This window comes from Ranitomeya variabilis, chromosome 3 (assembly GCF_051348905.1).
Source record: "Ranitomeya variabilis isolate aRanVar5 chromosome 3, aRanVar5.hap1, whole genome shotgun sequence".
NCBI classification, from domain to species: Eukaryota; Metazoa; Chordata; class Amphibia; order Anura; family Dendrobatidae; genus Ranitomeya; species Ranitomeya variabilis.
In genome coordinates, this window is record NC_135234.1 from 692,637,888 (window position 1) to 692,655,084 (window position 17,197).

The window sequence follows — 17,197 nt, forward strand, 5'->3', positions numbered from 1 at the left end:
TAATCTACACAAACGTCGGTGACTCCATGGATTGGTTGACATATCCTGCAAGCTTCAATCTGCAGTCAACAACTGAACATGCACTGTATCTTGAAAATAAGCACGATCATTTCAATGTTGTTATCAGTGTTTAGCTTTAAACGTTAATTTGGTAGCAAGGACATGCTAGACTAAATGTCATAATACACAGAATGACTGTTGGGCGATTTGTTGCCCCAGATAATTGCATTGCATGATAAGTGACTTATAGCTAATGAGAAATTATTGCCCCCCCTCCCACCGCTAGGTGGTGCTGGCTCTGCTTCTACAAGCTCCAACGGCACTAGCCAGGTGCCGCTCTCCTCTATGGCGCCTGGCTGTGACGTCGGCGCATGGAGAGGCAGCGCCACCTAGCGGCAGGAGGGGGACCCCGTCTACCAGGAGACGGGCAGCGGCGGTTAGCGAGGGGGGGTAATCGGGCAGCCCCCCTAAGGTAACTATAAAATGGGGGGGTATTTGTAATGCATATGCATTACAAATACCCCCCTTTACAACTACTTTTGCCATGGGCAAAAGTTTTGTATAGTGGGAGGTACTCTTTAAGAATTGTCAGTTTGGTTTCTCAATAAAATGTTGAAGCATTAAGTAATTCTTGTGTATATCACTCAATGCAAATGATTTCATTGGGGTATAATATGAGCTGAGAGGTATAAATTGGGCTAGGCAACTTTAACCCCAGATTAGTTACATAATCTGGCCTGGAGGGGTATAGTTTGGCCTAGGCTATTTTACACCCCGGGGTATAGTTTGGCCTAGGCCAGTTTATGCCCGGGTATACTCTGGCATAGACCAAATTATACCCGGGGTTAATCTGGGACAGGGTTACTTTGGCCTGTTACACCGAGGAACCCTTTTACTGGTTGCTATGGGATTTTACATGACCACTTTATCCTAGCAATGCCTTGTATATGCTTGGAAAAGGGGTTTATCTACCTTGGGGGCACCCTGCTTGCTATAGGGTTTTACATGGTGTAAGTACCTTAGATTGATCATTTGAAATCGCTTAGCAACCAGGAAAAGAGTTCCCCAGCCTCCATGCAATGCTGCGACAGTGCCCCCAAGGTAGATAAGCCCCTTTTCCAAGCGTATCCAAGGCGTTGCTAGGATAAAGTGGCCATGTAAAATCCCATAGCAACCAGTAAAAGGGTTCCCCGGCTTCCCCGCAGTGCTGTGAGGGTGCCCCCAAGGTAGATAAACCCCTTTTCCAACCGTATCCAGGGCGTTGCTAGGATAAAGTGGCCATGTAAAATCCCATAGCAACCAGTAAAAGGGATCCCCACCCACCCCGCAGTGCTGTGAGGGTGTCCTCCAAGGTAGATTAACCCCTTTTCCAAGCGTATACAAGGCGTTGCTAGGATAAATTGGTCATGTAAAATCCCATAGCAACCAGTAAAAGGGTTCCCCGGCTTCCCCGCAGTGCTGTGAGGGTGCCCCCAAGGTAGATAAACCCCTTTTCCAACCGTATCCAGGGCGTTGCTAGGATAAAGTGGCCATGTAAAATCCCATAGCAACCAGTAAAAGGGATCCCCACCCACCCCGCAGTGCTGTGAGGGTGTCCTCCAAGGTAGATTAACCCCTTTTCCAAGCGTATACAAGGCGTTGCTAGGATAAATTGGTCATGTAAAATCCCATAGCAACCAGTAAAAGGGTTCCCCGGCTTCCCCGCAGTGCTGTGAGGGTGCCCCCAAGGTAGATAAACCCCTTTTCCAACCGTATCCAGGGCGTTGCTAGGATAAAGTGGCCATGTAAAATCCCATAGCAACCAGTAAAAGGGATCCCCACCCACCCCGCAGTGCTGTGAGGGTGCCCCCAAGGTAGATTAACCCCTTTTCCAAGCGTATACAAGGCGTTGCTAGGATAAATTGGTCATGTAAAATCCCATAGCAACCAGTAAAAGGGTTCCCCGGCTTCCCCGCAGTGCTGTGAGGGTGCCCCCAAGGTAGATAAACCCCTTTTCCAACCGTATCCAGGGCGTTGCTAGGATAAAGTGGCCATGTAAAATCCCATAGCAACCAGTAAAAGGGATCCCCACCCACCCCGCAGTGCTGTGAGGGTGCCCCCAAGGTAGATTAACCCCTTTTCCAAGCGTATACAAGGCGTTGCTAGGATAAATTGGTCATGTAAAATCCCATAGCAACCAGTAAAAGGGTTCCCCGGCTTCCCCGCAGTGCTGTGAGGGTGCCCCCAAGGTAGATAAACCCCTTTTCCAACCGTATCCAGGGCGTTGCTAGGATAAAGTGGCCATGTAAAATCCCATAGCAACCAGTAAAAGGCTATAGTCTGGCCTGAGGGTATAGTGTGGCCTGTTATAGTTTGGCCTAGGCTGTTTTACATCCTTAGGTATAGTTTGGCCTAGGCCAAAATATACCCAGGGTTAAATGTAGCCTAGGCCACTTTAACCCTGGGGGGTATAATGTGGCCTGGAGGGGTATAGTTTGGCCTAGGCTATTTTACACCCCGGGGTATAGTTTGGCCTAGGCCATTTTATGCCTGGGTATAGTTTGGCCTAGGCCAGTTTATACCCCGGGGTATACTCTGGCCTAGGCCAAATTATACCCGGGGTTAATCTGGGACGGGGTTACTTTGGCCTGTTACACCGGGCCCCAACTGGCGGTGTTAGAGCCCGGGGTCAGCAGGAGGAGGAGATGGAGCAGAGTGTAGGCCAAAGCCTGCACTGGCGGCAGCTTTGGGTCTGTTGTGCCTGCATGGCGGTCGCAGGACACGTTGCCGGCTGCACAGCAGGGGAACAGCTGGCGGTGCTGGACCCCACTGACACATTGGCTGGTGTTTTTCTCTGTGCAGCTAGCAGTACCGGGCCCCAACTGGCGGTGTTAGAGCCCAGGGTCAGCAGGAGGAGGAGCAGGAGGAGGAGCAAGGGGGAGGGGAGTGTAGGCCGAAGTCTGCACTGGCGGCAGCTTTGGGTCTGTTGTGCCTGCGTGGCGGTCGCAGGACACGTTGCCGGCTACACAGCAGGGGAACAGCTGGCGGTGCTGAACCCCACTGACACATTGGCGAGGTGTTTGGCTCTGTGCAGCCAGCACTTCCGGACAGCAACTAGCGTTGTTGGAGCCCGGGCTCTGCCGGTGGAGCAGAGTGTAGGCCGAAGCCTAATTGAACCGATTTCAAAGGTAACCTTTAACCCCCCCTCAGGGGTTACAAACTAGAAGAGCCACAGCTTATGCAGCAGTGTTGCCGCACAAGTCAAAGGTTGCTCTTTTAATTTTGCTCCTTGCACACGCCGAATGAAACACGTATAACATTTTGCCCTTTATACAGTCAAACTGTGTTGGAGGCGCGAGTTCCCTTTGTAATGAGACGCAGCACAGATGTCAAGAATCCCACCTTGGTGCTGGGTGCAGCCTCCTGAGCGTTGTTATTTGCTGTACAGGAGTCTGCGCTGTCGTGTTATCCCCCGGCCTAGCGCTGTTAGCGCTGCCCATCTTCTGACCTCATTTAATGTCGGCCGGTGCGGTTCGCGATGACCATGAATCCCAGCCCCGCAGTGTCTTAACATTGTTAAAACACTGCGGGGCTGGGATTCATGGCCTGGCGCAGCACATATGTTCGCCTCTCGCACTCGGGTCCTTACACCCGCTTCAGACTGTGCGGCGTCAGCTGATCCCTTATCGCATGCCGCGGCCATGAAGCCGCACAGTCTGAAGAAGGCGGAAGGAGATGAGTGACAACAGGCGAAGATATGCACTGCTCATGGCCATCAATCACACCCTCGCAGTCCCAATAAATAAGACACCGAGGGGCGTTGTGTGGGTCAGGGCGGCCGCAGAGGCGCAGGCAGCCAAACAATGATGCCAGAAGACGGGCAGCGCTACCAAAGGGGTTGCAGCGTGTCATTACAAAGGAAAGTCACACCACCGGGACGGTTAAATGGTCACACAGAGGACACATTTTAGACGTGTTTTCAGTTCCACATGTGCGAGGAGAATACGTTTATGAGCCACCTTGCACACATGCAGCATTACCGCTGTACAAGGTGGCCTTAAAAACGTACAAACGCCTGGGGGAGGGGGGACAGGTTCCCTTCAATTTCAGTTCTTGTGTCTGCGTGGCTTTTGCAGGACACGATGCCGGCTGCACAGCAGGGGAACAGCTGGCGGTGCTGAACCCCACTGACACATTGGCTGGTGTTTTTCTCTGTGCAGCTAGCAGTACCGGGCCCCAACTGGCGGTGTTAGAGCCCGGGGTCAGCAGGAGGAGGAGATGGAGCAGAGTGTAGGCCGAAGCCTGCACTGGCGGCAGCTTTGGGTCTGTTGTGCCTGCGTGGCGGTCGCAGGACACGTTGCCGGCTGCACAGCAGGGGAACAGCTGGCGGTGCTGGACCCCACTGACACATTGGCTGGTGTTTTTCTCTGTGCAGCTAGCAGTACCGGGCCCCAACTGGCGGTGTTAGAGCCCAGGGTCAGCAGGAGGAGGAGCAGGAGGAGGAGCAAGGGGGAGGGGAGTGTAGGCCGAAGCCTGCACTGGCGGCAGCTTTGGGTCTGTTGTGCCTGCGTGGCGGTCGCAGGACACGTTGCCGGCTACACAGCAGGGGAACAGCTGGCGGTGCTGAACCCCACTGACACATTGGCGAGGTGTTTGGCTCTGTGCAGCCAGCACTTCCGGACAGCAACTAGCGTTGTTGGAGCCCGGGCTCTGCTGGTGGAGCAGAGTGTAGGCCGAAGCCTAATTGAACCGATTTCAAAGGTAACCTTTAACCCCCCCCTCAGGGGTTACAAACTAGAAGAGCCACAGCTTATGCAGCAGTGTTGCCGCACAAGTCAAAGGTTGCTCTTTTAATTTTGCTCCTTGCACACGCCGAATGAAACACGTATAACATTTAGCCCTTTATACAGTCAAACTGTGTTGGAGGCGCGAGTTCCCTTTGTAATGAGACGCAGCACAGATGTCAAGAATCCCACCTTGGTGCTGGGTGCAGCCTCCTGAGCGTTGTTATTTGCTGTACAGGAGTCTGCGCTGTTGTGTTATCCCCCGGTCTAGCGCTGTTAGCGCTGCCCATCTTCTGACCTCATTTAATGTCGGCCGGTGCGGTTCGCGATGACCATGAATCCCAGCCCCGCAGTGTCTTAACATTGTTAAAACACTGCGGGGCTGGGATTCATGGCCTGGCGCAGCACATATGTTCGCCTCTCGCACTCGGGTCCTTACACCCGCTTCAGACTGTGCGGCGTCAGCTGATCCCTTATCGCATGCCGCGGCCATGAAGCCGCACAGTCTGAAGAAGGCGGAAGGAGATGAGTGACAACAGGCGAAGATATGCACTGCTCATGCCCATCAATCACACCCTCGCAGTCCCAATAAATAAGACACCGAGGGGCGTTGTGTGGGTCAGGGCGGCCGCAGAGGCGCAGGCAGCCAAAGAATGATGCCAGAAGACGGGCAGCGCTACCAAGGGGGTTGCAGCGTGTCATTACAAAGGAAAGTCACACCACCGGGACGGTTAAATGGTCACACAGAGGATACATTTTAGACGTGTTTTCAGTTCCACATGTGCGAGGAGAATACGTTTATGAGCCACCTTGCACACATGCAGCATTACCGCTGTACAAGGTGGCCTTAAAAACGTACAAACGCCTGGGGGAGGGGGGACAGGTTCCCTTCAATTTCAGTTCTTGTGTCTGCGTGGCTTTTGCAGGACACGATGCCGGCTGCACAGCAGGGGAACAGCTGGCGGTGCTGAACCCCACTGACACATTGGCTGGTGTTTTTCTCTGTGCAGCTAGCAGTACCGGGCCCCAACTGGCGGTGTTAGAGCCCGGGGTCAGCAGGAGGAGGAGATGGAGCAGAGTGTAGGCCGAAGCCTGCACTGGCGGCAGCTTTGGGTCTGTTGTGCCTGCGTGGCGGTCGCAGGACACGTTGCCGGCTGCACAGCAGGGGAACAGCTGGCGGTGCTGGACCCCACTGACACATTGGCTGGTGTTTTTCTCTGTGCAGCTAGCAGTACCGGGCCCCAACTGGCGGTGTTAGAGCCCAGGGTCAGCAGGAGGAGGAGCAGGAGGAGGAGCAAGGGGGAGGGGAGTGTAGGCCGAAGCCTGCACTGGCGGCAGCTTTGGGTCTGTTGTGCCTGCGTGGCGGTCGCAGGACACGTTGCCGGCTACACAGCAGGGGAACAGCTGGCGGTGCTGAACCCCACTGACACATTGGCGAGGTGTTTGGCTCTGTGCAGCCAGCACTTCCGGACAGCAACTAGCGTTGTTGGAGCCCGGGCTCTGCCGGTGGAGCAGAGTGTAGGCCGAAGCCTAATTGAACCGATTTCAAAGGTAACCTTTAACCCCCCCTCAGGGGTTACAAACTAGAAGAGCCACAGCTTATGCAGCAGTGTTGCCGCACAAGTCAAAGGTTGCTCTTTTAAAGGGAACCTGTCACCACGTTTTTGGAAGATGGGCTAAAAACAGCGTTAAATAGGGGCAGAGGTGGGCGTTACATTAGTGTGTGTGTTATGCATTTATTACCCACCGAAGCTGCCGAAATATCTTTGCAAAGTCTCCGTTTTGGGCTGTCACTCAGTCTGGTCAGGTCATATGGGCGTTGAGAAATAACGGTTCCTCCCCCACCTCTTTCGTTTCCCTGCGAAATTTATTACCGCCGTTGGCGTTGTGTTTAGCGCCTGCGCAGTTAATTCTACTTTGGCGCCTGCGTATTATGCTTTTCCCATCTGTGGGCATAGCACACTTTACATCAGTGCGCATGCGCGGGTCGTCACTCCCTGGGTGCCCCGGAAGTTATCATATGCACGTTGTGTTTATGTGGATGCCGGTAACAGTTTCTCTTCCCCAGCTGCGATCGTAAGTTTGGTGCCAAGATTCCTTACCTACCTATCTATCTATCTATCTATCTATCTATCTATCTATCTATCTATCTATCTATCTATCTATCTATCTATCATCTATGTATCCTTCTTTCTATCTCTTATTTCTCTATCGCTCTTCCTATCTATCTATCTATTATCTATCTATCTTTCTATCGATTATCTATATCTTTCCGGTGATTGTGACGCCCTGGGGTTCAGCGGCAGACGGTGATGGCGGACTGCCGAGAGCCGAATCCTTGCTGGTTCTTCACCCGGGAGGAGCTGGAGATCAGCCCGTCCAGGCGCAGCGTAGTGGAGGCCGATAAGGAGCTGTCGTACCGGCAACAAGCTGCCAACCTCATCCAGGACATGGGGCATCGATTCACGTATCTCAGCTCACCATCAACACTGCCAGTGTTTACATGCACCGCTGGTCATACTTGAAACTGTTCTGCTACCGATTCTACATCACTATCGAAAATCCGCATACAGATGGTGTTAAATGCACCCAATTAGTGAGAGCAAGCAAGGATTTGGCACAGACATCCTATTTCATGGCTACCAGCAGCCTTCACCTCACAACGTTCTCCCTTCAGCATCTTTCTACCTATCTATTATCTATGTATCGTTTTTTCTTTCTATCGATTTTTTTTTATCTATCTCTCTATTATCTATATTTTGTTCTTTCTATCTATCTATCTATCGTTCTTTCTATCTATCTATCATCTATCTATCTATCTATCTATCATTCTATCTATCTATCAATTATCTATCTTTCTATCTATCTATCTATCTTGCTATCTGTTTTTCTATTTCTTTCTATCTATTATCTGTTTAGCGTTCTTTCTATTGATCTATCTATCTATCGATGTATGTATTATCTATCGTTCTTTCTATCTATCGATCTTTCGAAGTATATATTATCTATCGTTCAATTTATCTATTGATCTTTCTATCTATTATCTATCTATGGATCTATCTATCGATCGTTGTTTATACCTATACAGCTATCTATTAATCTATCATTCTATCTATTGATCAATCTATCAATCAATTATCTATCTATCTATTGTTATTTCTATCTATCGTTATTTCTTTCTATGATCTATCGATCTTTCTATCTATCTATTATCTATCGATCTATCTTTCTATTTATCGTTCTTACTATCTATCTGTTTATCGTTCTTTCTATCTGTCTATCTATAATCTATCTATCATTCTATCTATCAATTATCTATCTTTCTATCTATCATTCTATCTATCGATCTTTCTATTTATCTATTATCTATCGATCTATCTATCTATTTATCGTTCTTACTATCTATCTGTTTATCTATCGTTCTTTCTATCTGTCTATCTATAATCTATCTATCATTCTATCTATCAATTATCTATCTATCTATCATTCTATCTATCGATCTTTCTATTTATCTATTATCTATCTATTGTTTTTTCTATCTATCTATCATTCTTTCTATCTATCTATTTATCTATCGTTCTTTCTATCTGTCTATCTTTAATCTATCTGTCTATCTATAATCTATCTATCAATCATTCTATCTATCATTCTATCTATCAATTATCTATCTATCTTTCTATCTATCTATCATTCTATCTATCAATTATCTATCTATCTATCATTCTATCTATCCATCTTTCTATTTATCTATTATCTATCTATTGTTTTTTCTATCTATCTATCATTCTTTCTATCTATCTATTTATCTATCGTTCTTTCTATCTGTCTATCTTTAATCTATCTGTCTATCTATAATCTATCTATCAATCATTCTATCTATCATTCTATCTATCAATTATCTATCTATCTTTCTATCTATCTATCATTCTATCTATCAGTTATCTATCTATCTATCATTCTATCTATCCATCTTTCTATTTATCTATTATCTATCTATTGTTTTTTCTATCTATCTATCATTCTTTCTATCTATCTATTTATCTATCGTTCTTTCTATCTGTCTATCTTTAATCTATCTGTCTATCTATAATCTATCTATCAATCATTCTATCTATCATTCTATCTATCAATTATCTATCTATCTTTCTATCTATCTATCATTCTATCTATCAATTATCTATCTATCATTCTATCTATCCATCTTTCTATTTATCTATTATCTATCTATTGTTTTTTCTTTCTATCGTTCTATCTATCTATTATCTATCGATCTTTCTATCTATTTATCGTTCTTACTATCTATTTATCTATCGTTCTTTCTATCTGTCTATCTTTAATCTATCTATCGATCATTCTATCTATCAATTATCTATCGTTCTTACTATATATCTATTTTTCTATCTATCATTCTATCTATCGATCTTTCTATTTATCTATTATCTATCTATTGTTTTTTCTATCTATCTATCGTTCTTTCTATCTATTATCTATCGATCTTTCTATCTATCTATTTATCGTTCTTACTATCTATTTATCTATCGTTCTTTCTATCTGTCTATCTATAATCTATCTATCAATCATTCTATCTATCAATTATCGATCTATCTTTCTATCTATCATTCTATCTATCGATCTTTCTATTTATCTATTATCTATCTATTGTTTTTTCTATCTATCTATCTATCGTTCTTTCTATCTATCTATCTATTATCTATCGATCTTTCTATCTATCTATTTATCGTTCTTACTATCTATTTATCTATCGTTATTTCTATCTGTCTATCTTTAAACTATCTGTCTATCTATAATCTATCTATCAATCATTCTATCTATCAATTATCTATCTATCATTCTATCTATCGATCTTTCTATTTATCTATTATCTATCTATTGTTTTTTCTATCTATCTATCTATCGTTCTTTCTATCTATCTATCTATTATCTATCGATCTTTCTATCTATTTATCGTTCTTACTATCTATTTATCTATCGTTATTTCTATCTGTCTATCTTTAATCTATCTATCGATCATTCTATCTATCAATTATCTATCGTTCTTACTATATATCTATTTTTCTATCTATGTATCCATCTATCTATCTATTATCTATCTCTTTTCAGCTAGCTATCCCATTCTATCTATGGTATACCTTCTAACTTTCTTATTCCCTCTGTATATCTATGTGTCTATCTCATCTATCTAAGAGCAGATTACATAAAACATACACCCGGCAACATAAACACTTATGACATACACCCTGCGATATACGACTAGCAACTTACCACATTTGACATGCAACATACTGTGTTCGACATGCAACGTGCAATTCCAACATGCGACATATGAAAACATGCTACACGCAACATGCGACTACATGCGCGATATGCAACAACAGGCGACAAGCAACATGAGACTACATGTGAGTACATGCGACATTCAACAATATGCACCATGCGACTACATGCGTCATGCAACTACATGCGACATGCAACAACATGCCACATGCGACTACATGACACATGCAACTACATACACCATGCGCCAACAAGCGACTACATGCGACATGCATCAACATGAAATAAAATTGTGACAACATGCGACATGCAATTACATGAGACGACATGTGACAACATGCAACAACATGCGACATGCGACTACATGAGACATGCAACAACATGCTACTACATGCGACATGCAACAAGTGACGTACGTGCGACATGCAACTACATGCGACTACATTCGACATGCAACTACCGACTACACGCAACATGCCACTACATGCAACATGCTATAACATGCGACTACATGTGCCATGCAACAACATGAGTCTAAATGCAGCAACATGCGACAAGCGACAACATTCAACCCCATGCGACATGCAACATCGTGCAACATGAGAATACATGCGACATGCGTCAACATGCGACTAAATACAATGACATGCGACATGCAACAACATGCAACATGCGACATGCAACAACATGCTACTACATGCGACATGCTACTACATGGAAGAACATGCAACAACAATCAACATGCGACTACATGCAACAACATGCAACATTCGAGTACATGCGCCATGCAACAACATGCGACTACATGCAACAACATCAGACTACGTGCGACATGCAAACACATGAGACATGCAAAAAACATGCGTCAGAATGCAACATGCAGAACCATGCCACATGTGATAGCATGTGAGTTGCAACAGCATGCGACATGCAGCATGCAACATACACCATACACAACATACATACAATACAGACATACAGTACATATAACATACATTACATACTCACCATCACTTGTCACTTTGATCCCCGAAGCCAGTGTCATCTTTAAACAAAAAAAATTAATTAACACCCTGTCCGCAGAAATCCAATGTAAACGAGTGTCCCACGACGATCTACCGTGGAGAGCAGGAGCATCTGTTGATGTGACTGCTCTCCCGGGGCTACAGGAACACAATGATGGAAGATATCCATCCACAATGTGTTCCTCACAATATATTCCTACACCATTGTGAGAAAATAGTCCCTGGCCTCACTTCTGGCAATGCTGTTCAGGCACCTTTGACAGAAACTGAGACTATGAACTAAGGTTAACCTCTTCAGTGATGCAGTGCAGGAGCCATTGTCTCCTGTCAGTGTGTCGCTGAGGGTCCTATAGAGCAGTGACATCACCCGATCTCACTGTTCTATACGGGAGATCGTCGTGGGACCTGCGATAGTTATTGTACTCCGGTTAATACAGGTAGTATACGGTGTATGATTTTAGTATTTTTACAGGTGCAGAACTATGGTAAGTATGGTCAAATGAAGAATATTAAAAATAAATTTTCAAACAATGCGTGTGTTTTATAAACCCATTACTATCATTGGATTTATAACGGATAGGCGTCTTATTGACGCCTATCTGCTATTAACCCGGCTTAATGTCACCTTACGATAGCAAGGTCACATTAGCCCCTTATTACCCCATATCCCACCGCTACACGGGAGTGGGAAGAGAGGGCCTAAGTTCCGGAATTGGCGCTTCCCAAAGATGCGCCATTTCCGGGGAGGCTGGGGACTGGTGTTTGTAGCCGGGGGGAGGGTGGCAATATCCATGGCCCCTCTCTAGGCTATGAATATCAGCCCGCAGCTGTCCGCGTAGCCTTTCTGGCTATAAAATATAGGGGGACCCCACGTAATTTTTTTTTTTTGGGGGGGCCCCTATTTTAATGGCCATTAAAGGCTACGCAGACAGCTGCGGGCTGATATTCATAGCAGGCTACAAATATTGGTCCACGGCCATCGGCTTTCCCCCTCTGGCGCAGAAATTTCCGCGGCAGCACCCTTTTTTTTTTTTTTTTAATTTATTTGGGGATTCTATGTCAAACTTCTAACATCGTTACTTGCTTCACACCATGGGATTCATGAAGTTTTGCTATCTATCTGTAATTTTAATCCTGATACAGTTTGGAAAATTTTTTATATAGTGCCATATATCCACTTTGGTTAACAGTAAGGGTAATATATGAATGGTCCTATACATAAGCAATGATTAGCTGTCAACATATCCGTTGATTGTTTGGTGGTACCTTTTGCGCATTTAATATTTGTTTGTCTATTTTGTTAAATTTCTTCAATATAACAACTTCGCCGTGCAATGAACCAGACCCACTAGGGCCATTGTGGTTAATCTGATCCACACTCGTACATTATTTTAATTAATATTTTCATGGTCTTTTACATTATATCAGTGGCTTATCGAAAACATTAGCCAAATACACAATCCATCAAAGGTAGTGGGCGTATGTTAAAGACTCCAACCATGCTTACAACGTACAATCACTGCAAAATTTGATAATGAGATATGGAAACTACGGGCACATGTCAAAACATTTATAAAATTATGATAATCATTGCTTTCATCTTCACATTATGTTTTATATACGCTATCTATTAAATAATTGTTATATGATATTTCAGAAATTCAACATTTATCGTACATCAAAATGCAAAGTAACCTGTGCTGAAACAAAATAATTCTACTACAATAATAACAATTAAAATTTTCAATAAAACTAAGACGAATTATCTCTGTTTTCTAATAGGTAAGCTGTCACCACAAACAATGGATTTGAACTGAGGCCACCATTTTAAGGGCTTATCTACAGCATTCTGAAATGCATTCTGTAATGCTATAGATAACCCCACAATGTATCCATAAAAATAAGAAATCAAAGACTTTATATTATACCCACCCAGGGGCGGTCATGTTCAATGGGCATTGCAGAACGTTTTCATGGTCGTCACGGTATTTTTGGATGGGCGTCACGCTCCGTGTAAGGCAGTGCCCGGGCGCATGGAAAGGTTAAAAATCCTAAACTCCGGCGCACTGCAGTATTTACTCTACCTGTAACAAGGCAGACTAAGTATGCCTGCACCGTAGCTTATGCAGGAAGACAAGAAGAGTACATCATCTTATGAAAAAGTGAAGTGCCGTACCCAATACGCAACGTCCATCACATATGCATGCACCGCCCCTTGATGAGTATCATATTATATTTTTTGCATACATTTCACGGGACAGTGTCGGAATTTGACAGTGCTGGACATAAGACCCAGATTAATTTTTACTTACCTCTTATATGTTGTGGTGGTGCAAGATTGACTTTCAAGCCTCCTTTTTAAAGAATATCTGTATAACATTTTATATATATATTAAAAAAGCTATTAACATTTCAAAAATTTTACAATTTTAACAAGTTATTTTTCTGTTTAACATTGTATTTTTAGATTTTTAGTATTAGAATGGAAAGCACTGAACAGGAAACAGTAATTAATGTGGTAAGTACAATTAAGCAAACTAAAAAAACTAAATGGCCATTTCCTTACTGAAATACATGGTGCTTGAACAGCGCTGCCAGCTTTGCAGCAGCACTTTGCACAACTAGGAAGGGGGGTTGCCGTTAATTTCACACAAGGGATCGGGGGGGGGGCAATAAATTTGCACACACGGGACCAGGGGTCCACTGACTTTTCACACACGGGCATTGTGTTTCAATTAATTATCACACAAGGGCCAGTGGGTGCAGTTACTTTTCACAAATGAGCCTGGGGGTGCAGTTACTTTTCACACACGGTAGCGGGGTTTGACTTAATTTGCAAACACGTGAACAAGTGGGTGCAATTACTTAATAACAAATGGGAAGGGGGGGTGCAGTTACTTTTCACACACGGAAACGGGGCCAGTTATTTTTAAAGGGACTCTGTCACCTGAATTTGGAGGGAACAATTTTCAGTCATATGGGCGGGGTTTTCGGGTTTTTTATTCACCCTTTCCTTACCCGCTGGCTGCAATATTGGATTGAAGTTCATTCTCTGTCCTCCATAGTACATGCCTGCGTAAGGCAAGATTGCCTTGTGCAGGCATGTACTACGGAGGACAGAGAATGAACTTCAATCCAATATTGCGGCCAGCATGCAGCCAGCGGGTAAGGAAAGGGTGAATCAAACACCCGAAAACCCCGCCCATATGACTGAAAATTGTTCCCTCCAAATTCAGGTGACAGAGTCCCTTTAACATACAGGATGGGGGGTCACTTACAGTGTAGGTTGTAAGGGTATAGGAGTGTCGGTTGTCGGAGTGTGTGAGTGTCATAGTCACTTTATTTTGATATTTGTTACTTTCGTAAATGATCATGTCATAAAATTGATGCCATAAATTTGCATAGCTGCCATCTTTGGAAGGTCAAGTTTGTGGTCATGGAAATTTTGCTATGAATTTGTCTGAGAAATTTTTGGTTTGAAATGCTATCTTTAAAAAAACAAACAAAAAAACTCCTCAAATACATAGCACACCTGTCCCCACAAAGGGCTTTGAAACGCAGCCAGAACGAGGTCTCTGCGCCGAGTGGTTCATGCAGCATTAATTGTGGAAAACGCGGAGAAGAATAATAATAACATATACGAAATCTGATTACAATATATTCCTTGAACCTAAGGTCAAAGCACCATAATAATAAAAAATATATGTAATTATATTCATTTTTTGAAGGGCCTAGAAATATTAATTTAGGATCTCAACATTTTTAAAATTTACATTATGATTTAGAAATAACGTGAAGTTTTAAGGAAAGTTAAAATGACGCAATAAGGAGGATTCCATGATGGTGAAGTATCAATACTTGTATTTGTAATACACCTTTTTTCAACACGTTATTCAAAAAATTGTAAGTTTTTGTAAATATTTATACGGTATTATTGTTCACAGATAATTATGTCAACTACCTACTTTTCTTTATTTTTCAATTTTTAATTATCACTGATTCATCACATTCATCCAACCATTGTAAAGTATTGTATCTATTGAATTTCTATTCCACATTTTCTTTGCCTGACTTTATAACTATGGCGCTGTACTTGGGGCATGTGTTGGTTGAGCTTTCAGTACTTTGTTAAGTCAATATGACTACCGGCGCTTGGGTTAAACATCACACCAAAGTGTACAATGCTGAATTTTTTAATTACTAACATTCATAATAGTATTATTTTCAAAGGTTATTGCAGATATAATATTACTCTACATCAGAGCGCTGTGACGATTATGCGTTTAATTGGTCAATAGCCTCATGATATGGTTTTAATATAATATTTAACATATTGATTTTATGTATTGTAGGCAGAAGAAAACATTTTGATAACTGACGGTGATGGTCTAATAATGCAAATATCAAGGGGAGATGATTCAGAGTTGGTGTTGCAAACAAACTACAACGTTTTGTCATGTATTGTTGAAGATCAATACGAAGACATACAGGTATGTGAACTTCTAAATATTTATATTAAACTTTCATATACATATATTTAAAACCAAATACTGTTGTCATTATTTTTTTAAATTTTAAACAATTTTTTATTTCTTTCAATACAGCCAAAAAATAAATAAAAATATTTTTACCTTGCTAACAACACATATATTTAGTGTATTATTGTTACTGCTCATTCACATTTTATCCAATGTGCTTATTAATCATGCCTTTTGACACGGAATCAGGCTTTTATTTTTGAACAATAATACAATTAATAAAATACATTCTCATTTTATACGAAACAATAAAATAATTATTCACTTCATTAACATTTTATGTTACTATAAAAATTGATGTAAAATTTATCATTTATTTTTTTAGACGTTATTTGCTGAGGAAGAACATGTTGCCAGTAACTCAACAAACAATGTTATTGATATTAATTATCTTGATGATAGACCATTGGATGAAGGATTTGTGATCCCAGAGAGTAACATGATGACTCATGCTGATAGCACTGATGAAGAGGTGTGTTTAACGGATATACTCTTGTATAATAGGCAGTTTGTGTAATTAAATTATCCTAGAGACTTCAACACAATCTGTTATGGCTGTGGAGTGTGGTTGTGGTAGCAGAACACATTTGACTCACCCTCCTGGCATCATCGACACATATATATCCCTGCATCTCATTACATGATGTAGCATGTATTAATATATGTAAATATATCTCACTAAATATCTAAATAGATTACGATTACTATACATCTATATCTAAATATAAATATATATACAGAGAGACACCTATAGAAAAAATATATGCTAACTATATCGAAATGTTTAATTAACAAATTTTAAAATTGAAAAAATAATAATAAATCTTTACTTTACATTTCTCCACAGATGAAAACAATGCTTGCAGAACTTCATCGAAAATTTGGTGGGGATTGTGAAAGTGAACAGTGCTTTCCTTCCAACCCTTTGCGGATCAACAATCAAAATTACATTGAATTCAACGATGACACGGATGAAAATAGAAGTGGGAAAAATGATTGGTGTCAATGTGGAAACTGTGTTCCAATGCCAACCGCTATTGAATCAATTTGTTGTCAAGAAATTCCAAATGCTGAACCATATATGTTGGATTTTAGTTGTGTAACTCTACACGAGTTTTTTCACACATTCTGTGAACGGAGTGAAACAGTTAACATTGTACTAAGAACTGTGGATCATAATTTACATCCACCTCCATCCAAGGAAATGAAAAGGTTATTACTTTTACAGTATTATTTTTACTCCGGAGCAAGCATAATATTCTATATGTTTTTCAAAAGTACGATTGTATGGTTTCCTAAAAATTAAAACTGCATTGACTTTAACTTTTCTAATCTGTTTTAAATTTTGGGGGGATAATTCACACCTTGAATACAGTATCGTAACTCCAAAAGTTATGGGCCACAGTGCAAAATTTCTAAAAGTTCCACCCCACCATGCCAAAAGATTTTCATAACAAAATCAGTTTCTCAAACGTACTTTTACCCACACTATAGTTTTATTGCACAGTTTTCTAGTGTCACCTCAGTTGCATAACTAAGGTGAACACCATCCTGCCTTATATTAGTCCACCGTTAT

The 17,197-nt window shown here is 42.4% G+C and overlaps 2 protein-coding genes across 2 annotated transcripts in view; one reads left to right on the forward strand and one right to left on the reverse strand.

The window, feature by feature from the left end:
- Positions 1-17,197, reverse strand: part of LOC143817060 (serine/threonine-protein kinase Nek3-like) — an 852,762-nt gene that overhangs the window by 436,504 nt on the left and 399,061 nt on the right. The gene's annotated exons all lie outside the window — the stretch shown is intronic.
- The window catches only part of LOC143818530 (uncharacterized), a 31,852-nt gene that overhangs the window by 7,343 nt on the left and 7,312 nt on the right, over positions 1-17,197 (forward strand). Inside the window, exons 2-5 of the mRNA XM_077299810.1 lie at positions 13,551-13,601; positions 15,436-15,573; positions 15,947-16,093; positions 16,469-16,833. Of these exons, the coding sequence (XP_077155925.1) occupies positions 13,551-13,601; positions 15,436-15,573; positions 15,947-16,093; positions 16,469-16,833 (701 nt within the window). The remainder of the gene's footprint in view (positions 1-13,550; positions 13,602-15,435; positions 15,574-15,946; positions 16,094-16,468; positions 16,834-17,197) is intronic.